The sequence below is a fragment of the Tamandua tetradactyla genome, chromosome 1, assembly GCF_023851605.1.
Source record: "Tamandua tetradactyla isolate mTamTet1 chromosome 1, mTamTet1.pri, whole genome shotgun sequence".
NCBI classification, from domain to species: Eukaryota; Metazoa; Chordata; class Mammalia; order Pilosa; family Myrmecophagidae; genus Tamandua; species Tamandua tetradactyla.
In genome coordinates, this window is record NC_135327.1 from 200,272,910 (window position 1) to 200,298,124 (window position 25,215).

Below are 25,215 nucleotides of genomic sequence, written 5' to 3' on the forward strand. Positions count from 1 at the left end.
AACATTCCAGAAAGAACTAACACCAATCCTGCTCAAACTTTCCCAAAAAACCAAGGAAAAAGGAACAATACCTAATTCATTTTATGAAGCTATTATCATTTTAATACCAAAAACGGGTAAAGATGCTAAAAGAAAGGAAAACTACAGACCAATCTCCCTAATGCACACAGATGCAAAAATTCTCAATTAAATATTAGCAAATCAAATCCAACAGCATATTTAAAGAATTATACACCACAACCAAGCAGGGTTTATACCAGGAATGCAAGGATGGTTCAACACAAGAAAATCAATTAATGTAATATAGCACATTAACAAATCAAAAGGGAAAAATCACATGATCATCTCAATTGATGCTGAAAAAGCATTAGACAAAATTCAGCATCCTTTTCTGATAAAAACACTCCAAAAGATAGGAATCAAAGGTAACTACCTCAATGTGATAAAGGGAATATATGAAAAACCAATAGCCAGCATCTAACTCAATGGAGAAAGACTAAAAACCTTCCCCCTAAAGGTACAAGACAAGGATGTCCACTGTTATCACTATTATTCAACATTGTGCTAGAAGTTCTAGCTAGAGCAATCAGGCAGGACAAAGAAATAAAAGGCATCCAAATTGGAAAGGAAGAAGTAAAGGTCTCCTTCTTTACAGATGATATGATACTATACTTGGAAGATCCTGAAAAATCTACAGCAAAGTTACTTGAGCTAATAAAGAAATGCAGCAAGGTGGCAGGATATAAAATTAATGTGCGAAAATCAGTGACATTTCTGTATACAAGCAATGACCTAGCTGAGAAGTTGTTAAGGAAAAAATTCCATTCAAAATAGCAACTAAAAGAATCAAATACTTAGGAAGGAACTTAACTAGGGACATAAGTCGAAAACTACATAACATTGCTAAATGAAATCAAAGGAGATCTAAATAGATGGAAAGACATTCCCTGTTCATGGATAGGAAGGATAAATATAGTTAAGATGTCAATTCTCCCCAAATTGATCTACAGATCCAACACAGTACCAATCAAAATCCAACAACCTACTTTGAAGATTTGGAAAAGCTAGCTACCAAATTCATCTGGAAGGGAAAGAGACCTGAATAGCTAAATATATCCTAAAAAAGAAGAAAGAAGTGGAAGGATTAACACTCCCTGACTTTAAAACCTATTATAAAGCCACAGTGGTCAAAACAGCATGATATTGGGTGGGCCATGGTGGCTCAACAGGCAGAGTTCTCGCGTGCTATGTTGGAGACCCGGGTTCAGTTTCTGGTGCCTGTCCATGCAAAAAAGAAAACAAACCAGCATGGTACTAGCACAAAGGCAGAAGCACTGACCAATGGAATCTAACTGAGCGTGTAGAAATAGACTACCAAGTCTACGGTCAACTGATTTTTGACAAGGCCCCCAAATTCTCTGAACTGAGAGAAAATAGTCTTTTCAATAATTGGGCATGGAAGAACTGGATATCAATAGCCAAGGGAATGAAAGGGACCCCTATCTTATACCCTAAACAAAAATTAACTCTATACCCTAAACAAAAATTAACTCAAAGTCGATCAAACACCTAAATATAAGAACTAGCACCATTAAGCTTCTAGAAGAAAATTTAGGGAAACATCCTCAAGACCTAGTAATAGGAGGTAGCTTCCTAAACTTTATACCCAAAGCACAAGCAACAAAAGAAAAAAATAGATAAATGGGAACTCCTCAAAATCAAATGCTTCTGTACCTCAAAAGACTCTGTCAAAAAGGTGAACAGACAGCCAACTCAATGTGAGAAAATATTTGGAAATCACATTATCAGACAAAGGTTTGATTTTCTGTATATACAAAAAAAATCATACAACTCAACAACAAAAAAACAAACAATCCAATTATAAAATGGGCAAAAGATATGAATAGGCATTTTTCTGAAGAGCAAATACAGACGGTCAAAAGCACATGAAGAGTTGCTCATTTTCACTGGCTATAAAGGAAATGCAGATCAAGACTACAATGAGATATACCACCTCACACCTGTAAGAATGGTTGCTATTAAGGAAACTATAAATGTTGGAGAGGATGTAGAGAAACTGGGACACTTATGTACTACTGGTGGGAATATATAATGGTGCAGCCAGTATGGAAGAATGTTTGGTGGTTCCTTAGGAAACTAAATATCCAGTTGCCCTACGACCCAGCAATAGCACTACTTGGTATATACCCAGAAGAGCCAAAAGCAACGACACACACAGACATTTGCATACTGATGTTCACAGCAGCATTATTCACAATTGCGAAAAGATGGAACAAAACAAATACCCATTAACAGACTAGTGGACCAACAAAATGTGGTATATACATATGATGGAACATTACACAGCAGTAAGACAAAATGACGTCCTAAAGCACATGACAAGACGGATGAGCCTTGAGGACATAATGCTGAGAGAAATTAGCCAGGCACAAAAGGATAGATACCGTATGATTTCACTTTTATAACCAGCATTAAGGTATAATCAGAGGCTTATATTACAGAATATAGGGGACTTAGAGATACACAGAAGCTAGAGGTGGGTGAACCGTTAGCTAATGACATTAAACTCCAATGTAAAAGAACAGATAGGAGTGAAGGTGAATCTTTAGTGGATCTAGAAGTAATATTACCACATTGAAGATGAACAAGATTGAAAGGGGTTGTATAGACCTATGTGTCCCACTGACTCACACTAGAAACATGAATGAATTCTCATAGGAATTACTTCAAAAATATGATTCTTGTATAAAGAGAGCTTAAGTCAGGGTACAGGGGGACAACTGCTATTGCATGCTATGAGCTATGTTCAAAAGGAAATCATCAGCACTACCACAGCAACAGCAGAGGTAAATAATCGGGTGAGGGACAAGAGATAAGAGGAGGTTTAGATTTCCTATTTGGTGAAGGTGTGGTTATTGGTTTTCTGTCTCTTGGGAACAATGGTATCATTTAAAATTAAGAATGTTGATGGACTATGGACTTTGGGCCCTCTACATTATATCCGATGAATGCAGGAGGCTGAAGCATACACTGACAGAGAAGTAGATTGGTGAATGATGGTGTATACTTATGAACGAAGGTTGTGCTGCCACAAAAAGGAATAATGTCGTGAGGTATGCAATGATGTGAATGAACATGGTGGACATCTGGTGAGACAAAATAAGCCAGAAACAAAAGAACAAGAATGGTATGGTCACCTTTACAAAATGCTCATAAGAAAACAGGGGCCTATTATAAGCTTTTAAAACAGACACATTAAGTCTGTAGTGGTGGTTATTTCTGGATTTTGAGAGGTTGTTTTATAAATGTAACCTGATACTTAGAGATAAGAACGAAGCTGAACATGTTAGGGTTAAAGTAATCCAGAATATAGGGGTAAGGAAGACAGTGTCTATATTTTAGAACCACACATACTCTTTGAGGCCAATGGAAGAAAGGTTTATTTGATCTGGAACTGAAATTTTCTGTAATGCATAATCTAATTCAATTTATCTGTATAACTCATTTGAACAACTGAAACACAGGAAGTACAGAGTAAGAAAGAGGTCCTTTAATCCTGTATAGATTATTGTAATGCCTGGAAACATCCCAGAGTATATTAAGCAGATAATCAAAAAGTATTGGCAAAGTCCCCTGAGGGAGGGGAGAAAGACTATGGAACTATTAAACCTTACCAACAAGGAATCCCCGATACTGTGTCAAACTTTAGGGACACCCAAATCAATATACCATGCCCTCGATCATGAGGCTTACTTTTGTGAAGCTTATATAACTAGCATAGAGCATAGACTACCTACAGGCATGCCTAAAGAGTTACTTCTGGAGGACCTTTGTTGTTGCTCAGATAAGGCCTCAGTCTCTCTAAGCCCAAGTCTGCAAGTGAAAGCACTGCCCTTTCCCCTTCGTGGGACATGACATCCAGAGGTGAAAAGTCTACCTGGAGATGTGGGAAATGACTCCCAGGGATGAATCCAGACCTGGCACTGTGGGATCAACAATTCCATCCTGCCCAAAAGGGGGGAAAGTATAATTAATAAAATATCAGTGGCAGAGAGAGTTCAAATAGAGTTGAGAAGCTACTCAGGAGGTTGCTCTTAAGCAAACTTCAGGTAGATCTTGCTACCTATCATAATCTGCCAAACCTAAACCAGGACCATTCCAGCCAATCCTAAAGAACACCTAGGGCAATTTATAAGATTCCACAAGGGTTCCAAGCACTAGAGTAACTTTCCAGAAACCTACAGCCTCCAAATAGGTGCCTGATCCAGATAAGTCCTGAAACCTAGCCCAGCCTCTCCAGAACATCAGATAGTTCCATCTCCCTATTTCATATTAGTGACACCCTTCCAATATCAAAAATTTAGAATTGCCATAGCCCAAACAACCCCAATGAGAGCTACGGAAAGATCAAAGGTGATGGTGGAACTATACGCAGAAGATAGGACTTAACAAATGAATGTGAATACTGAATCATTAAATTGGTATCTCTCTTAGTCTCCAGTATTTTAGAACAGCCAGAAAAAAAATCCTAAAACTGTAACCCATGCCAAAGTCTGAAATATGTTCTACAACTAATTGTGGTGCTATGCTTTGAAATTTATAGCTTTTTTTGTATATATGTTATTTTTTGTATATATGATATTGTTCACAAAAAGAGAAGGAAAAAACGTCCATTGTGATGTTAAAGTATTTAAGCCTCTAGCCTCCTACATTCTGGAGCAGCTAGAAGGAAAAATATGAAAAAATTGTATGATAGCCCATGACAAACTCTGGGATCTGTCCTGTAACCACTTGTTGAAGAGTGCTTTGGAAAATTGCTTCTTTTATTTATTTACTTTGTATATATATTAAAACTACACAATAAAAAAAGTTAAAAAAAATTTAGTGCCTAGAAAAACAAGTTTTAAACATCTGTAAAATTCAGATATGTAAAATCCCTCATTTTCTATAAATGACAGATAAATTGTCACCTGCATATGGTTGCCTTATTTTAAAAATGCATCTGTCAGGGCAGGAAACAGTGGCTCAGTGGCAGAGTTCTTGCCTGCTGTGCCGGAGATCCGGGTTTGATTCCCGGTGACTGCCCATGTTAAAAAAAAAAAAAATGCATCTGTCATGTTCTAAAAATGATCATGGTGAAGAATATACAACTATATGATGATATTGTTAGCCACTGATTGTATAATATGATTGGACTGTTACGTGTGTGGATATTTCTCAATAAAAATATAACCCCCTCCCCCCAAAAAATACATCTGTTAAGTTTAATATCAGGGCAAAGTCCAAGAGATACACCCGTAGGGACCCTCACCCTTAAGTTACTCTAATTCAGAATGAACTATTAACAGAAGGAGCCAAAATAAGATGAGCCTATTAGGTTCAGCCTAAGAATATTAGGGTCTACCAGAACTATTTTGAAGTGAACACAAACTTGTTGGATCAGCCCTTAAATATTATATAGCCCTATAGTGTAACACAATAAGCCTTGGACAATTCAGGTACTGCCACAAATTTTAAGCAGGATGCAATGCGGAAATATTTACATATGAATAATAATGTGCCAGAGATTTAAAAATATATATTATATCCAAAGGAAGAGAAAAGTAGGATGGGGATATATGAAGCTAGACTGGTATAATGATGACAACTATAGAAGCAAAGAGGTATTTGTAATAGCTTTATTATACATTGACTTTTTCAGGAATATAACAATTGTATAAAATGAAAGATGAATAAGCTGTTTAGCTCAGAACTTTACCAAGGATTGTTCACCATTCTGAAATGTCAACTCATAGCTGGCAACTCCACTTATGGGATATGAGGATCAACTGGCATTTGTAGCAGTCACACTGACAGTGCTTCTATATAAAGCAGAATTTGATTACCTCATTATGTCAGCTACTGTAGTTGTGCCCAATATTTACACACTGAAATAATACTTATTACTGTTTACTTTCCTTTTATTTTTCCATTACATACCAATATACATATATAAATGTAAGTTATGTGATCAGCTATCTTAAGGATGAATTTCACTGCAAGATAAAGGGGATATTACAAAATATTCATCACAAAAAGAGGGCTTTGGGTCACAGGCTTAGGCACCACTGCTTTAGCTAGGTGGCCTGGCAACAATGACTTAGGCTCCAAATATTGTTAACAGGGCTGCCTTTTTAAAGTTCACTACGGAAACTACACAACATATGCAAAGTCACTTTGAGAGACAATAGCTCCTGGATGAAAGAAAGAAAGCATGTAAGAAAGGGAAGGAACTGAGATACTATCCTTACAGCTAAGGAAGAATGAAGCAAACCAGAGACAAAAAACATGGTCCAAGGGAGGATGCCCTAGCTCACAGCCTTACAAAATGGCATTAGGTTGACTCAGCAAGAAAACTACTAATAATAACTTTTCAGAAATGGATATGTGTACATAATTACAATGAGCTGGTTATATGAATCAAGTATTCTAGTGCATAAATGTGATAATTACATTTATTGCTGCAAATTAATAATCATTCTGACATATATCAGTCTCTTTGAGAGTTTGATTAATGAGAATCCTCTTGAGACAGATCTACTTTCAGGTCTCTTTCCAAAAATCAAGTTTCAAAGCCTGCAAAGCAGAGTTAAGATCCTGAATATTAGTGAGATTCAGCACTTCCAGAAGCCAGACAGCTTAGTTTATCTACCACCAGCCTGATAATGACATCTCTTTCCTGAATTTCTACCTCTATTGCTATTAAGTCACAACATTTATGCTGATATTTAAGGAAAAAAAAAAACATAATGGTACAGAACTATATTAAAACAAATTTATAATAGAGACAACTAGAAGTAAAAATTGAAGGATCAAAATTAACAGATTTTAAAAATATTATTTAATGGCAGTCAACTCAATTACTGACCACAATAAAATAACACTGTAAGTAGATCAATAAAAGCTGAAAAATTAACTCACCAGCAAGGCCCCCGTGTTCTACAATAAAATCCCCCAAGGTCAAGTTGGATAGCATTATCCATCAGGTGGGCAGTGTTACAAATGGTCATTGTAAACCTTGTCAGAGAGTAGTTTAGTAGAGGTGGGGGAGGACTCCCTTGGCTATTCTAGCTGGAAATTAGGGCCACACAATCACAGTGGAAAGTAACCTTGTTCCAGGAGTTACCTCTTGATAGGATTTACCCTACTTTTGGAATCAAATATGTTCTTATGAGCAAATTCACCAATGCCCAGTTGATTCAAGATAATAGATCCACTTCCCATGACATGTTTCTTTGGCTTGGAGAGCTTCCAGGCAGTGAAAAAAATGCCGGGAAGCAGATGTATAAGATGATCTAGAGTTACTTAAAATACTCAGAAACCTTGCAGCTTCGTGATTTAACTTTAAGGGACTTATGCTAAGGTAGGTTACCGAGATGCTAAAAGGGCTTTTATTAATCTGGCAACTTTCCACATAAATCAGTACTTCAGTAAAGACCCTGAGAAGAGTTACATTAAAACTCTAAAAACGTATCTGCTTTCAAGATACATGGTGAAAATATATATAATTAATTGAAGTTTACTACTGACCTTTACAACAGGTAAATCAAAGACTTCCCGAGCTTCTCCAACCTCTGGATTATCCCCATCTTCTGAAATTATGTGTGAGGCTAGGGCATTATAGGAGACTTCCTTAGCTTTTCCAGCTTTTAGAAGCTGAATGACCTAAAGAAAAAAAAAATTAAAATGGAAACTACTACATTTCATCCTTGATTTAGACTAATACTTATTGTGAACAATGAAAATTTTTAATAAAAATACACCATATTCACACAAAATCAATTGCCTCTTACTTTGAATAGTATGTCAATGAAACATTTGGGGACAGTAAAATGCAGCAAATCTTCATTCATTAAACAGGTCAGTAATAGATGCTATTCTAAGTCAGGTACTAGTATTATCTCTGTAGTTCAGTAAAGAGCTAAAACTTTTTTGGTGAGTGTTATAAAACTGGAAATGCACACGATGCTATTGGAAAGGCTTGGGGATGGGAGGTACCACAATTAGGGAAAGTTTCTAGAAGTGGAGAGACAGAAGTTAATTAACAAAAAATATATGTATTGAGGGAAGGGGGCAGTATTCAAGGCACTGGGCAGGTAAATAGTGACTAAACCATAAACAGTCTTTCTTATACACTATGCAAAAAGCTTTGTATGTTATCCTGAGGTATTTGGAGAGCCAATAAAGAATTTTAAGAAGGGAAGTGGCATGATCAAATTTTAGTTATAGAAAGATTACTGTCAGCAGTAAGGAGATAAGAAACTAGTTAAGAAGTAACTGCAATAATTCAGGTTAAAGAGACAGGTAACAAAGGAATGTCGTTGAGGATAGAAAGAAAAAAGATGTGAAGATGAGCAAGACTTTGTGAATGGAAGGCGTATAAGCCTAAGAGAAAATACAAGAATGAAATACTGGGGGTGGGGGGGTAGCAGTGCCATTCATGGGGGAATATATTAGAAGAATTGAGCAGGGGAAGCAAGAAGAAACTATTTTAGTTTGGGACAGACTGCTCTTTGGATACCATATGCAATATCTAGAAAGAGATTTGGTTCTCACCTGGTGGCATATACACAGATGGCTAAAGCTACCTACACTTCCCCAGAGTGTACACAGTGGGAAGTAATCTGTAGATTAAACTCTGGCAATAAAGAATATTTCTGGGACAGAAAGAGGTAAGAGCAATATCAGGGAACAGTATTGTAAACAGAACCCACGGTAGGTGAGGGTCAAGCAAAGGTTAACAGAGTCAAATGCATCAGAGAAGCTAAGTAGCATAAGTAGCCCAGCAAGTATAAAAGTGATAGGGTATTCACAAAGTGAATTTTACCCACATGTTGGGGAACCTTTTAAAAATATTTTACTGGTCATCGATGAATAAGAACTTCAGCAGAAGCAAATTATTTATTTGATAAATGAAAACAAATGACCATTAGATATGAACCAACTCAACTTTCCCTTGACTTCCAAGCATCTTAAGCTTCCTACATCCATTCTATCCTCCCTTCTGTTTCCAATTCTATTTTCTCTTTTTTGAGTCTTCAGATTTCAATCTCTCCCCCTTCACACCCATGTTCCCTTAGCATATAAAGAATAAAATCTCAGGCAGGCCACGGTGGCTCAGCAGGCAAGAATGCTTGCCTGCAATGCCAGAGGACCCGGGTTTGATTCCCAGTGCCTGCCCAAGTAAAAAAAAAAAAGTCTCCCACATCTTTACACAACATGAACATGCATGCAAACACACATATCTATGCTCCCAGCCATTTCTTTCTCAGCACTCCCATTCCATTTCTTTTTAATGACAAATATCTTCACTTTCTCACTTCTTCACTATTCAACTCATTCCAACTCCAGCCTCTTCTACTAAACACACTATTGAAAGTAAACATTCAGTTTTCACTGACTTTGAGGATCTTAAAAGCAATAGCTTCTTTTCAATCTCCATACTACTGAACCTGTATCTTACCAGATTCATCTCCTTTCATTCTTTCCTCTGCTTCAGGTATTCTGATCTCCCTGATGTATCCCAAATATGTCAATGCCTCCATTCATTTAGCATTCAATGTGAAGGAAGTAACTTTTCATCCTCTTAATTTCTGCTTATCTTACACCCCACCTGAAATAGTAACATTCAGTGCTGTCTTCTATGTACCCCAGAGGAGAAGTTGTCCTCTTAAAGTACCCATCACTTTGTATTGTGATATGCTCTGATGTGCTCCCACCCCCACCAACATGATGAGGTCCTCAAGAATAGGTACCATGTCTTGTTCATCTGGATATTATTCACAGTAACCTATCCAATGCCTGACACATATTAGATGTTTGAAATACATATTAACCTTCAGATTCAGAGAATCTGATGTTCTGGCTCTAAACTTTTTAGAAAGTATACTGTTTCAGATCAAAGTGGTTTGCCAAGGACATTTTTAAGCACTTAGACTTGAGTAATAGTTAAGCAAATACGGTTCCAGTTCAACTCGTTCTAGGTTTTCGGTAACATTTGCCTCAAGTTCCTTATAAAAGCCAAAATCATAAAATGAAAGAGGAGAATGGTGGACAGTGAGAGAAAGAGAAGTTATCAATACTAGAGAAAGCTACTACTGTTACAGGCACTCATTTTTATCACTCTAGGTTCAGTACCCGTCAACTATCTTTAAATTCAAAACCAAAAGTCTTTTCATCCTAAAGTTGCAGTGGGAAAAGGACCCACCTTTGAGGGTCACCCAAAAGAGTTAAGTTCCTAAGATAATGACCTACAAGGCTCTAGAATGCCAAGATTAATTAGCTTTTCACAATTCCTTTTATAACATCAAGTTATTTTGTTAAGTATTAATCTCTACTCTTAGAGGCCTAAATTCTGATCATTCCTTGTCCTCCAAGCTTAGTACTACTGATGTGATACTCAAAGGAATATAATTGTATAGCTATACCTTAGAAAAATAAATGTTTTGAAGATTAACAGGAAGCAGATATTCAACCAAGGTGCATTTCCCAATCCCACTTCTAGGTATATACCCCTAAAAATTAAAAACAGGGACTTGAATAGATATTTGTACACCAATGTCCATAACAGCACTATTTACAACTGCCAAAAGATGGAAACAATCCAAGTGCCCATCAACAGATAAATGGATAAATAAAATGTGGTTCAGACATACAATGGAATATTATTCAGTCATAAAAAGGAATGAAGTCCCAATATATGCAACATGAACCTTGAAGACATGTTAAGTGATACAAGCCAGAGACAAAAGGACAAATATTGTATGATGTGAAATAATCAAAATAAGCAAACTTAATGAGTCAGAATCTTGAATAGGGCCAGGGATCTGAGTGAGGGTAGGGAACAGTGCTAAGGCTTAAAATGCATTGACTTGTTCTGTATACTTATTAATGTGCACTTGGAAAATTATTGCTTCTTTCTTTTCTTTGTATATTTTACAATAAAAAACGTTTTAAAAAAACATAGAGTTTCTATTGGGGAAAATGGAAAAGTTTTGGTAACAGATGGTGGGGATGGTTTTACAAAATTATAAACGTAATTAATAGCAGTTAATTATACATTTGAATGTGGCTAAAAGGGGAAATTTTAGATTGTGTGTATATGCTACTAGAATAAAAATTTTAAAAGGAAAAAAACCCATGGAACTGCACAACACAGTGAATCCTAAGTTAAACTATGGACTATAGTTAATGATACAACTATAAAAATGTGCTTTCATCAACTCTAACAGATGTACCACACCAATGCAAGGTGTTAATTGGGTTGTATATGGGAACCCTGTATTTTATGCATGATTTTCCTGTAAACCTAAAACTTCCCTAATAAAAATAAAATAAAAAGATTCATTTATAACATTCTGATGAGTAAACATAGGAACCATTCTTAGGAAAACGTACAATATCCTTGGACATGAGCCTAAACTACAAAAAATTAAATGTTCAACGTGATGGCATTAGCAGGGTACTTTCCACATTTATTGTATAATTTACCTAATTAATAAGGGAATACAAAGTCAACCGCCCAAACCCATGGACAAACACTGGTGGTGCGGCAAGCCCTTCTCAACCAGCATAAATTACTGGAGCTAAACCTGCAGACACTTTCAAAATCACTTGGCTGCCCAAAGCAGGAGCATAGCTAACTTTCTCCTTGGCTGCTTGGAAACCCGGGTCCCTGAGTGAGCTACATTAGCCAGAGTTCTCAGTCACTATCCCTGCCATCCCGTCGATGACACCCGAAGCTGGACATGCTGCAAGGATGCCGTCCCTGTCGAATCCGCTCCTAAAACGAGCAGAAAGCAAGGGTCGGGCCCAGCGGCGGCTGTGTGCCGGGTATCCGGGGCTTACCCGCTATTCAGCAGGACGCCAAATGGAGAGGATGGTGACAACCGGCCCTCCCGGCGCTAGGCCCGAGTTCCGAGCTCGCACGGTCCACGCGCGCGGGGGCGCCCTGGCCGGGGAAGGCGGCGACGGCGGGCAGAAGCGGGGCCGTGCCGCAGAAGCCGCCCTGCTGTCGACCGGGACGAAGCCCCCTCCACGACCCCTGGCCCCCTCCCCGTCGCGGCGCCGGCGTGACCAGGAGAACCCCCCGCGCCACCTCGATCCCCAGCCCGGGGTCCGGCGGCGCGGGAGCCCGGCTGTGACCACGCGCCCCCGCCCGGTCGGTCGGCCGGCGGCGGGCGCGGAGCAGGCGCGAGCCCGGCCCTCGCGCCTCCTCCGTCAGCTGCCCGGGCTCCCTGCGCCGGCGCGAGGCCGCGAGAGCGCAGCCGCCCCTGCCCCTGCCCGCGCAGCCAGGCCGGCGCGGGCCACCTCGGCGGCGCTGCGGCGGGGACGGGGGCGCGGTGGCGGGGGAGGGAAGGCGGTGGAGGAGGTGTTAAGGAGGGGGCTCCTACATTATATGCCCAGAGAGTGTGCGCCTGTGTCGGGAAGCGAGGAGTACGAGAGAGACGAAGGGAGAGAAGAAAAGAGTAAGCGGTTGCGGTACCTTGGGATCGATGTCTCCCACCGCGTAATATTTGACCTCTTTGAACATTTCCTCAGGAACTTTCAACTCCTGGTCCGACATGATCCCGGCTGCTCGGCTGGCTTCCCCAGATCCGGAAGAATCCACGATGGCACCCACCCCAACCCCACCCACCCCCCACCCCCCAGCGAGGCCCACTTTGGCCGGCGCGCTGCGCGCTCCCTTTTCCCCCCCAAAGCGGCCCGGCTAGTCCGGTCCTGGCGGAGTCTTTACGAATTGGGGTCCAGTCCCCCCTCCCTCCTCCTCTTTCCCCCCTCCCTCTCTGAACGGCCAAAGCGCGGGAGCAGCGCGCGCCCTGCGGGACGCACCATTCCTCTCCCGACACCAAGGGGGAAACGACAAAATGTGTATCTAACGGCCAGTGCCGCTCAACGCCTCTTTTCCAGTTATTCACCCCAGGAGCACTTTGTTACAACCTTCTGCTTTGGGGATGGGAGATCTGTAGCTTCCTCTCTCTAATAAGGGGGCGCCGAGGACTCAGGGAAATCCGCCACCCCCTTGGTGGAGTGAGAATGAACAAATCTCGGGGAAAGAAGGGAGCGGGGAAACCCCTCCCATCAACACACGCTGCCGCTTGGTGGGGGCGGCGCGTGCGCAGAGCGGAAGGGGCGGGACGGGGCGCCGGCTCTGCCCCAATATCTGTGCTCCGCGGACTCCGGCTTGTAGCGTTGGTGAAAACTGGGCCTCCAGTTTAGCTGACGGCCGTGGCTTGCGAACACCTTTGCCGCAGGCAGAATAGAATAGAATTTCGCCGACCCAAAGCTAGAGCTGTGCGGCGGGAGCTATCGCCGGCTGTTAACGATGACCTTGGGCCCTGCTGACCGGAGGTAAAGCTACAGGATCCCTCCGGCCGGAGGAGGCGCGTGGTCCTGGGATTTAAACCCGTACTGGGACCCATTTTTCGCAGTTACTGGATTTAAGGGGTCCCTGTGCGACCGGAAAAAATAAAATAAAATAAACGAAGGAAGCTATCATCTCGTCCTCAAATTAAAAATAGCACCGACTGTTCCGCCTTTTTCCTACAGGAAGTGACCGGAGTGCTCTCTGGGGAGAGCAGTAGTTGGCTGACGCCACCTGGGTTGTGCCAGCTGAGCCCATTTTCCAGCTGGACAGGTGTGTCGCGATTTGGTTAAACAGCCCCTTTTCCTACGCTGTCTTACTGTCACTCGGTGGGCACTTTTGATCCAGTTCCACCGATGGGAATAATGAAAAGCTAACTTTTTTAAAAAACGTTTTTTAGTAGAGAAGGTGGGTGATTGGAAAAACTGGATTTATGTCAAAGAACTTGAAAAAACACAGCAATTTACTGAGGAAGAATTTCATTTCCCTGGGTTTAGCTCATTTCTTCCCGTTTAGCCCAAAATGCACTTTGCATGTCAGTCATACACGTTGCTCTTAATTTTCCATTGTCTTGATTCTTGGATTTATGCACAAATTTCTTTCAGATACTTAAAATTCTACCCTTTCCACAGAACGTTGATTGTTCGGAATAAATAAAACATATTTATATTCTAAATTCCCAGCCATATTTTAGAATGCATTACAACTTAGAGATAACTTTCTTTTTTATTCTGAATCCTGAACGTAGTTTGAGTTGTCTCTTGTGACATGGTGTCTGCTTAAGTATTCTAGAATACAAACCGTTCTTGTATAATTTCAACTGCCTTTGTAAAGACATGTTCATAAAGCATAACATTTGACAGGTTACTACAGTTTCACAACAAAGGAAACACCAGAAATTCCTTGTGAATAACCAGAATGTTACATAGTCCTAAAATTTTTGAAAGTTGATTTGCTAAAGGAATGTAAATTAGGACCACGATTTTTTCCGTTTGTCCGAGGTCATTATCCACCGCTAAGCAGATAGGCCATTTTTAAGTAAATGTTACTGAAAATGGGTAAAAAGAAATTGAAACTTTTTAAAATTATCCTATAGTACGCTAATATTAACAGATTAGTTCGTGTTTAAGGCTTATTTAAATTGGCCTTTTCCTTGTTTTTTGTGTGATAAAGAAGTTCTGAAAGTCAGAAGTTAAATCGTTGGCTCATTGATCCGATCTAGTGTACATTGGCTGTTATGATTTAGGTGAATACGGCTTTATCTTTAAGTTAGTATGTATGTAATTTTAGTATGGGCAGAAAGTATAGGGCACACCTTAAACCTTTTCAGTGCACTTAATGTTTTATCATTCTATCTTGTTTTCTATTGTTTGTCTTTTTCTGGTCTCTTGAACAATCTGAAACATCCCTAATGTAAGGCTAACAAATTTCTTTTACAGCTGATAACACTGGTTGCTTCCCTGCATAAATTAACTAAGAGTCTATAGTTTGTCCTTAGACTTGTATAACATACTTCCTTAGTCAGGAAACCCCCTCCTTAGTCAGGAAACCTTTGAGTACCCAAGAATATATTCGATATTAACCATTATGGCATTTTATGTTCCATGTTAAAAATATGTCAGTATAATAAACTGTTGTTTCAAATACAGAATGAAAATTAGCATGCCCTTTTGTTGACCTGTATAAGGGAAATTGTTTCACTTTTTTCTTTCTTTGTTTAAACACAAACTGAGAAGATAATTTTATGCTGAAAGAATGAAAGCATACCTCAGCCAAGTGTTTTTATAGTAAGCTAAGAAAGAAACTCATAACACTCATCCAGACCAATTTACCCTACCGTGGCTTCTGATATTCAATAAGACAAACTGTGGGACTAATTTAATATTTGAAAATCTCATTAACCTGTTGGATTTTATTAAATAAAATATGCTACATTACATATAATACATGTGAACCTGCAAGGTCAGCGTGATACATACATGTCAGTCATAAAGCACCAGCAACAGGAAGAATCTTAAGTCAGTATCTGTAAATTCAGTAATGAAAAAAATCTGTAGACGAAAACTAACTTCATCTGGAATGTGGATATTCTAAGGAAGTCAAAGAAACTGACATCCTTAAGTCTTGAAGAATAATTCAGCTGAAAAAGAGTTTGAAGATGGCAATTCAATTAAAGAAAATTAAAACATAAAAATTATCTTCACATAAATATAAAATGTCTGTATGCAAGATTGTGGGAAAAATACCTCATCAAGACTGCTGTGTTTTATTCATGGATAGAAAACTGTTGCAGAAGTTGACTTTTGTGGCATAGAAGACAGATTTTTAGGGTAATAGCAGTATCAGTTCATTAAACAGAAGCTTTCTGAGTTTTTCCTACAACATTGATGTATGTGCTGCCAGCCAAATGTGACACAGTCTCTAGATTTCTCCCAACTAAGTTCTAAAATTCTAAGTGTTCATTTTGTCAATAGTAAATTTCAGAGACTAGGTAGCCTGCTTAATGCCAATATTAATTTGCTAAATAGTGTAATGCATGTAAATATATTATCTATTTTGCAAAATAAGATAACCCAAGGCTAGAAAAAATAAAAGTTAAATGCAAAAGAAAAAGTAGGATTGGAAATATTTAACTCAAATTGTACTTACTGGAAACTTTTGTAGTTAACTTAGATAAGTATTTTCAAATGACTTTGTAAAATCACATCTTTTTATATTGTATGTAAGAGTCTTAATCTTGTTCTCTTGTCATGCTCTGTTCAGTTTAGCAAGGCATAACCTTTAAATTTAAATATTGCCAATGATTAGTAAACCTTTCTTAGATAAGTATTTTCAAATGACTTTGTAAAATCACATCTTTTTATATTGTATGTAAGAGTCTTAATCTTGTTCTCTTGTCATGCTCTGTTCAGTTTAGCAAGGCATAACCTTTAAATTTAAATATCGCCAATGATTAGTAAACCTTTAGTTTGGGTTTATAGATTATGACATGTAACCTTCCCATGAAAAGTGATAAAAAGAAAATAGTGGCATAAACCAGAGATTCAGCTCAGGAGAAACTGGAACCCCAGAGGGCATTATTTCATTGTAGAAAGATTGGATGAATTATATCCTTAACCGTGGAGAATAAACAGTTGGCCATCAATAGATACCTAGCTATTCTGTGCAGAAAAACTAATAAATGCAAGGAAAAATGTCAATTACCCCAAATCCTACACCCAGAAGCAACCATTATTGAAATCTTCCTAGACGTTGTCCTGCATAAATGTATTTTTTTCCTTTAAAAAACCATACCATACGTACTCTTCTGTTGTCACTTCTTTTAAAAAGTCAAGAATTTGCCTTTATATTGATAAATATATATCATTTAATGGATATGAAAGACTCCATTGTTTGAGTGTACTATAATTCTGTATTGTTGCATTTATTGTTTTTGATTTAACTATTACAAACAATTGTTAAAGTAGGAATATCTCTGTAATGTAGTATATATATTGTTCCATGCTCTCAGGTCAGAAGCCATGTCCAGTGCTTTCCCATGGCTCTGTACATGGTGCCTAGCACACAGTGAGTATATTAGTTGAGAGGGGGCAGTTTTGCCCCCTAGGGAACATTTGGTTGTTGTGCTGGGGTTGGGGGTGGGAGTGCTATAGGCATCTAATGGGTAGAAGGAAGGGAGCTGCTAAACATCCTACAAAGCACAGGAATGTTTCCTGCAACAAACTGCACGGAATGTCAATAGACTGCTGTTGAGAACCCTGGCTTAGATCATGCTGTGGAAATAAACTGCAACATTTCAAGTTTCTTGCACACCACTCCTGGGTGGCTTGCTAGAATGGCTTTCCTCCAAATGGTGACTTGGGGTGTCTGTCGTTGTGTAGCTTTGCTATCTCAAAACCATTCACTTCCAGCAGTTCACACAGGAAGAGTGTATGTGGAATATCTAGCAGGAATTTTTTTATGACCAATCCTAAAAGTAGCATACTTCACCTCCAGCTGCTTCCATTGGCCAGAACCTAGTCTCACTACCCCAACCTAAACTGCAAGGGAGGGTGGAAAATGTAGTCTCCGTATGTGTTCAGGAAAAGGAAATGGGATTGGTGACTCTAGCTAATTTTTGCCATTTTTACTTTTCAAAAGATTCTTTTACAAATTAAGGTTAGGGGATCTAATATAGCATGAAGCAAAAAAGTCTTATAATGATAATTTGAAAAAACCATGTTTGCACATAGCTGCTCAATAGTTATTTGTTGAATTTGGGGGTTAAAAATAAATTATTTTTAAAAAGCAAACATTTGAGGTATACTTATGCCATCAGTTATTCACTGAAAACTTATCAATGGAAATGCTGCATGTCTTCTGTTTGTCTCACTCCTGATCCTCAGATCCATACTCCTTCCAACTTGTGTGTCCCAGGAAGCTGAACTGATTGGATTATAGCTTTAGTTGGGTTTATAGATTATGACATGTAACCTTCCTATGAAAAATTTCTAGTTGAATTTGGTCAGTGGAGATCACCGGCAGAAACTTGAGGTGGGGGGGAGAGAGGTGCATAGGATTAGGGTATTTATTTTTCAGGTTCTTAGTGAAGTGGCCTTGTACTGGCAAAGTAACCTGTTCTGTAGACTTTCTCCTTCCAGGTTCTGGTAACCTTTCCTTCCTTTCCCTTCTCTGGGTCCAGGGGTGGTGAGGGCTTTACTGCCTCTTGTCGCAGGTTCCTTCACTATCCATACCTCCTGCCTATACCTTTGTAAGTAGTCCTTTTGTAAAGAAACCTCAGATGATCTTAATTTGTATGCTACCTATGTTGGCATCCTGATATAATGGATGTGAATACCTGTTAGGGACATTGAGAAATTTTTTCCTTTAAAGGTTGGGTCTTGCCTCAAAAAACTGACAAGTACTTGGATACGCAAGTCTAAGGCTAAGGGAATTAATGATAACTACAGCAGAAATTGAGGTAAAAGGCACCTGTGATTCAGGATAGCTGAGGAAAATGTTTTAGGAGTGGATTTGAAGGGAGGGGAGGAAATCACAAAGCTGTGAGGTAGTGGTATGTGGCGGGGGAGGGCAGAATACTGATGCTTGCTAAATAAAAGGTTGCACATTTTAGATACTGAGTAACTATAAGTCAGGTTCTCTAGGAAACAGGAAATATCTGTAAATATGAGATTTATAAAGGTGCCTCATGCAACTATGGGAATGGAAGTGTCCAAAAGCTGTATGGCAGGTTGCGAAGCTGGAAGCTCTGATGAAGGGTCTGGATGAACTCTACAGGAGACACTCGCTTGATGAAGAAGCAGTGAAAGAGTCTCTCTTCTTCCTTAAAAGCCTTCAGCCCATTGGATTATATCATTGTGGGAGGCACGCCTTGGTTGATCGCAATTGTAATCAGTCACAGATGCAGTCAACTGACTGATGATTTAATACACTAGCCTTCCAGATTATCAACCAGCCTTGAAATACCCTTGCAGCAACTGTCAGGCCAGCACTTGCCTGACCAGACAACTGGGCACAATCACTTGGCCAAGTTGACACTAGAACCTAACCATCACAGTAACTGATGATTTGATATATAGTAAAAATGGGAAATATACATCAATATTTCTATGTCCAGTATATGAAGATCCTTGAGTCCCAGCCAGAGGAGGTTACATTTTAGACAGGATAATCTTGAAACTGGTGTGGTAGATTGAATTATATTCTTGGTCTCTAGCCACATTCCTATGGGTATAATTCCAATTGAATAGGATCGCTTAAAGATGTTATTTTACTTAAGATGTGGCCCAAGTGAAAGAGGTTGGGCCTTAACTTAGATTAAACTGAAGAAATTCAGACATAGAGAAAGCTCAGGGGAGGAGGCAGAAGCTAACCATCAACACAATCCAGAAGAGAAGAGGACATTACCATGTGACCCAACATAAGGATACAAGTCAAGGGACCACAAGAATTGCTACCAAGCCAGCAGCAGAATGTTACAGGCATTAGGGAGAAAAAATTACCTTACTGATCCCTCAATATTGGACTTCTAGCCTCAAAATCATGAGCAAATAAAGTCTTGTTGTTTAAGCCACCTATTTTATGGTATTTGTCATAGCAGCTGGGATAACCAAGACAGGTGGTAATAAAGAAAATGAAATAGCTTATTGATTAAAGTTAAGTACATTGTGATAGTCTGGCTACTGGAATGAGTTGCTTACTCAAGCATTTCTGAAGGATGGCCACCAGGCTTATACATTTTTAAAAACATACACAATCTCGACAAATAGCTAGTGTTGAAAACTTGCGCTTCAAGAGTGTACATTTATAAATATTCAATTTTCCCAATTGTTATAATAAAAATTGGGTAAAATGAAGAACACCTGTATAAGTACATTGTGCTAAGGGGTGGTGGATTGTGTTGGGAAAGTCAAGGACACAGTCAGCAGCCCTCTCCCAGCCCTTGCTATCCTCTTCCTTTTCCCTCTTGCTTGTTTATGTACAGGTATTCTGTTTCCATTTGTGCTTGTTTGCATGCATGTGTTTGATATGTCTCTATTTTACAAGAGACCATGGGTTGTCAGGGAAGCCATCAAATCTTAATTAGCCCCAGCTGCTTTCCAGGGCGCAAAGGTTACTGGCAGAGCCCTCTCCTCCCAGAGTGTATAAAAGCTCAGTGCTCAGTCAGTGTCCCTCATCTCTGACTCAAAGAGAGGGGTGCAGAGCTGTCAGCCACAATTGAACTCTCATTTCCAATGTGAGGAGAAGCATGCAGAGTTGCCATCCACTAATCCTGACCCAAGCAGTTGACTTCCTCAGGGGACTGTCCAGGGTACATCCTTTTTCCTTCTGTTTGGACCCTTTCTGCTGTGCAAGCAATAAAGTGGTCATTTGCTGGGAGCGTCTGTTGTGCCTGAGACTATATTCCCACAATGTACTATATAGTAGCTCTCTTCCCAACGAACTATATAGTAGGTCTCTCCACGACCAAGGTGAAGCTAAAAATTAAAATGTTGGACAATGTTTGGAATTGATGTAAGCTAAATAGCATACTATGCCCTGCTAAAAATGCATTTGGGGGGAGGAAGGGGGGAATCACAGCCAAATAATAACCCCAGAATTTGGAACTGACTTTTAGCTATATGATGATACCATTAAGATAAAATTACTTCAATTCCTTACTTTACTTAAACATGTTCTTTACTGAGATAACAAATCCAGTGGTCATTTGGAGCCTGGGTGGGTCTATTAGTCAGCTGTTACTCCCTCACTTCAGTGACTTACCACACAGTTTATTTCAAACTCAAATTGATTGCTGCCACTCAATCTTAGCATCTGGCTGAAAGTCCAGGATCTAGAGGAAACTGTAACAGCAACTCCAAATGTGGTTCCTCTTGATTTAGTAACCTATTATCTACTGCCCCTATTTCATCAACAAATAATGGTAGAACTGGGACATTATAGCTACAATAAACGTTCCTATTTAGAAGCAGAGAAAATGGGAGGCATACAACAGTCACTGGTCCATAACAATAAAGAAATTCCTTTGGGTAGGTGTTGGGAGGGCTCCCTATCTGGGGTTTGGGGATTTTTCCTCTGTTAGTTAAGTTTCATTTTCAGTCAAGTTTAACCAGTTCTGTTGCTGCAACAAGCAACTCCCTAATCTCAGTGGTTTACAGCCACAAAAGGACTATAGGAATCTGCTCTCCACTCACACAGGTACAATGCAGAGTTCAGGGGAGTTAACCTATGAAGTCACTTGATCAATGGGGGATGAGAACTCATGGGGGAAAACTTTTCCTTCCTGCCTAACCACCCATCCCTCCCCCTGCCCCAACAACTCACTTCTGAGACCCATCTTACAAGGCTCCTCAGAAGGTCCTTGTGGGATTGAGCATGGAAGCCCCATGGAATGGCCACTTTGGTTATACACTCCCTCTCTCCCTGTTTCTGTTTCTCTGAGCTGCACTTGGGCTCCCTGGGATCATTTTCCAAATTAAAGTATTTGTACACAAGCCTTTGTCTCAGATTCTAACTCTGAGTGAGAACCTTGAGTGGTGAACCGAGGAGGCACATTCCATTGGCTAAAGCAAGTCACATGGCCAAGCCCAGAGTCAACAGAGTGGGGAACTAAAATCCTTTCAGAAGAAAAGCAATGATTAATTGATAATACATAACAGTCTATGATGTAGATAGGTGCCTTTGGTTTCTTTTTCTTTTTAACTATTTTTGGTTTTTGGATATTTTAATTTTTTTTCATTGTAGTCAAAGGTATAGTTTTCTTCACACTCTCCAGAGAGCATTTTAAGAGTCAAGATAATACCATAGGTTCTAGTGCATCATAATAGACTTTTATTATTCAAAATTGTTTCATTTGTCTAGCAAAGAATTTCCTTTTGAAATATTTTCCCAGAAACTACTTTCTCCTACAGATTGTTCTTTGAAGTTAAAGGTTATTTGTACTTCAGTATCCAAATTTTGACTGTAGTAAATCAGTTTTTCTAAGTATTTTACCTTACAAAAATAACAGCATTAGTGGTATTATTAAGTCAAGTCTAGAAGCTGTACTTGTTCAACTCCTATAGAACCATCAGGAAGAGAACCAGGCATGGTAACTCATACATTTATCTTATTCCCACATTGGTGAATTGGTTCCTTTATAAAATATTGAGACTTAAGAGATCTTTTCATGTTTAGACCTGACATTAGGACTGAAAAATTCAAGGGCTGTAAATAAAATACTTAGGAAATATCAGAATGTAGTCCAAGTAAGAGGTGGCTAACCCACAGTTTTAGGGTGATTTAAGACTTCTCTCACCTCATCATGGTCTTTGAAATATGTGAAAATAAAATTATCATTATGAATTGTATTGTTCATTTAATTAAAAGCACTCAGCAGCATTAACTTGTCAAAGAATGTGGAACATATTTGTTCACAGTAATTAAAATGAGCTAAGCAATCATATTTACAGGGAGAAGTTGTGCCACATCATCTGCCCCCACTAGTGCTTTAGCACCTTGATCAGATTGGCTATACTTAATTTCTGTCAGTGTTCATAGATGCTGGGTATAGGAAGTACATACATTCATAGAGAGACCTAAAATTTTAGAGATTCCCTACAAATCGGGGCTTGGTAAGGTCACGCCTTACCTCTAGGTAAGGTCACGCCTCTAGCAAAGATCTCCCCTTTTTCAAAATGCTTATTGGAAATGAACTTTGGCAACCCATTTTAGCTCACCTCCTTAGAGTACAGTCCTCAAGAGGACCTTGACCATGATGCTCCATACGCTTGCCAGCTGCACATTGAGTGAAAACAAAGAAGATTGAGAGCCCTAAAATTCCTAGCAAGATACCTATTTAGATATTTTTAAGCTTAGAAAAACTGTTTCCAAAGACACTAAGCACCACATTATTTTCCATTTTGTTGTTGCTCTGAGACTTTTCCCAAGGTTAGAAATGTATATCCAAAAATAATGGTGAGAAGCATGGCAGTTAAGGATTTTAGAGAGTTTTGGGCTTGCTTGCCGAAATATATCCTTATTTATTTCTCAGACAGCTCACCAAATAATTAATGAAAGATTCTAAGTCTAGATCCAGACTGACAGAAATTTTAACATCTTTCCCCACACTTTAGCTTCCTTGCCTGTGACTTCTATTTAGGGCTATTGCAATCCGTTCCATCCCCAACATAATACAAGTCAATACCATAACTTTTGTAGAATCTACTAAGGATGAGGCCTAGGGAATTTAAGTAACTTGCTCATGGTCGCAGTTCTAGCAGAGTTTGATTTAGACTCATCTAATTGGACTAAGTCTAATTCTTTCTTTACAAAAAAATTACAAGAAAAAATTTAATTTCATATATAAGAGAAATGAAAAGAAGTGAACTCTAAAAATAATACTTATATTGTTAAATTTTAACTTTATGTAGGTTGAAAATAGTCCACTGATTCATATTTTTGTAGGTGATATGTATTCCTTTTACGGAATTGGTTAAAAGTGAAAAGACAATTGTTAGATCTAAATTCAGAGCTTCTTCCTGATTTTAATGTTTTGTGTCAATTTTAATTTTCTAATTTAATTAGTTTTCTAATTAGAAGGGGTTAAATTAATTAACCTCATTATTTACTATATATTTAATGATTTCGCTTCTGTAGGGAGTTACTTAATTTTCAATAATTGGATAGCTTATGAAAAGAGGGAATATTGCCAAATTTTACACTGACTGATTAAGGGAAATCTTAGGTGAGATATCAGATGCATGCAAAGGTTATTTCCCACTTGTTTTGAAAGATGATACAAGAAAAAACAGGTTGAGATTCAATCATTTCTATCAAATTAGAACTCAATGGGTATATCCTTTATTTAAGGTTGAAAGATATCCTGGAAGAACATAGGATTTTATATTATAGGAAATATCCATATCACATGATCTTAGTTACAGACAATAAAATAATCATAAAACATTGAATAATATGAAACAATTTATAATTAAAAGGATAGTTTCTGAAATTATCACCCATAAAGAGCATAATAAGATACTCAGTTTTTCCTGAGGCTTGTCAGTGGACTAAATGGATGACATTTGGGGAAGCCATAATAAAATATATATATATATATATAAACTTAATAGTTATATGGCCTATGGAAATCACATAGACCCCATTACCTCACATTTGTACATGTATAAGTATAAACAATTTGTAGATAACTGTGTTTTAATGTAGTGATATACAGAAAAGTTTAAATTTTTCAAGGACAAAAAGAAGTCTGTATCTACAAAATGAATTTCCATGTTTTTCCCACTTTGGGGTAACTTCTAACATGGACTTGATCAATCAGTCCCTTGTAGGGCAGAGAAGGACAGAAGACAGAATACAGTTGCTCATATATCTGTGTCACTTTACTGCCTCTTGTCCATAGTACCAAAACTACTCTGATGTGTTCATGCCTAGTAGAGAACCAGGCCTACGGAGGAAGCCAGGAAGAATCTCGTGATGGTACAGCTTTAAACACAAGGCTAACATACTTAGAAAAATGAAGTGGTCTAAATATAGGGAATTCGCTGTAATTGTGCAAATATTTATTGAACACTTAAACGCATTGCTAATAGGCTTTGTTTAACAGCCAAGAAGCGTACATGGAATGGCTAAGTTCCATTCTGTAAGGCAGCATATTAAGTGCCAACACAAGAAGTAAAGGAAAATGGAATTCAAGGCAGAGTAATATTATGGAGACTGGAATGACCAGGGACGGCCTTTTTGAGGAGGTGCATCGTGAGAGCATTCTGAAGGGTAAAAGGAAGAGAAAGATGCACATTCCTTCTTGGAAGAGCAGCCTGGGTGTGCACAAAGAAACAATCACAGCCCATATTTCTCACAAATTAGAATTCATCCAGTACACATTCCTATAAAAAAATATATAGGTTGAAGTTGAAACAGTAGAAGTTGGTCTTTCCTTTGACTCCACTTGGAAAATATCTTTAATTGTAACTCTAAACTTGTTTGGCTTATAACAGCAAAGAAACACTACTAGTTCTACAATATCCAAAAAAAGTGCTAGACAGGTAGTCTTTACCATTGCTGTGCCCCCCAAATTTTCAGTGTCTATTCACTGCTCGCAGAGTGAAATTCAATCCCCTTGGGCTGCTGTTCAGTGAATTCCATTATCTCCTCATATTCTCTTTTATACCCCCCACCTTCGTACTCCAGAATCCAAACACGCCAGGCTAATCTACTGCCACTCCCCTTTATACTGCTCTCTTCCCACCAAACTGGACTATTAGTTTCCTCCAAGTACATCCAGAGCTTTC

At 38.8% G+C, this 25,215-nt stretch overlaps 1 protein-coding gene across 4 annotated transcripts in view; it reads right to left on the reverse strand.

The window, feature by feature from the left end:
• PAXIP1 (PAX interacting protein 1) overlaps window positions 1–12,699 on the reverse strand; it is a 95,133-nt gene extending 82,434 nt beyond the window's left edge. For 2 of the 4 annotated variants that reach the window (XM_077150960.1, XM_077150934.1), the window contains exons 1-2: window positions 12,545–12,699; window positions 7,591–7,725 (exon numbers count right to left, since the gene is read on the reverse strand). In XM_077150960.1, coding sequence (XP_077007075.1) covers window positions 7,591–7,725; window positions 12,545–12,625 — 216 coding nt within the window. In that variant the 5' untranslated portion in view covers window positions 12,626–12,699. Of the gene's footprint in view, window positions 1–3,958; window positions 4,875–7,590; window positions 7,726–9,523; window positions 9,942–12,544 lie in introns of those variants that run through there. The other 2 variants (XM_077150941.1, XM_077150950.1) reach the window with 2 other exon arrangements.
• Window positions 12,700–25,215: the final 12,516 nt, after the last annotated feature.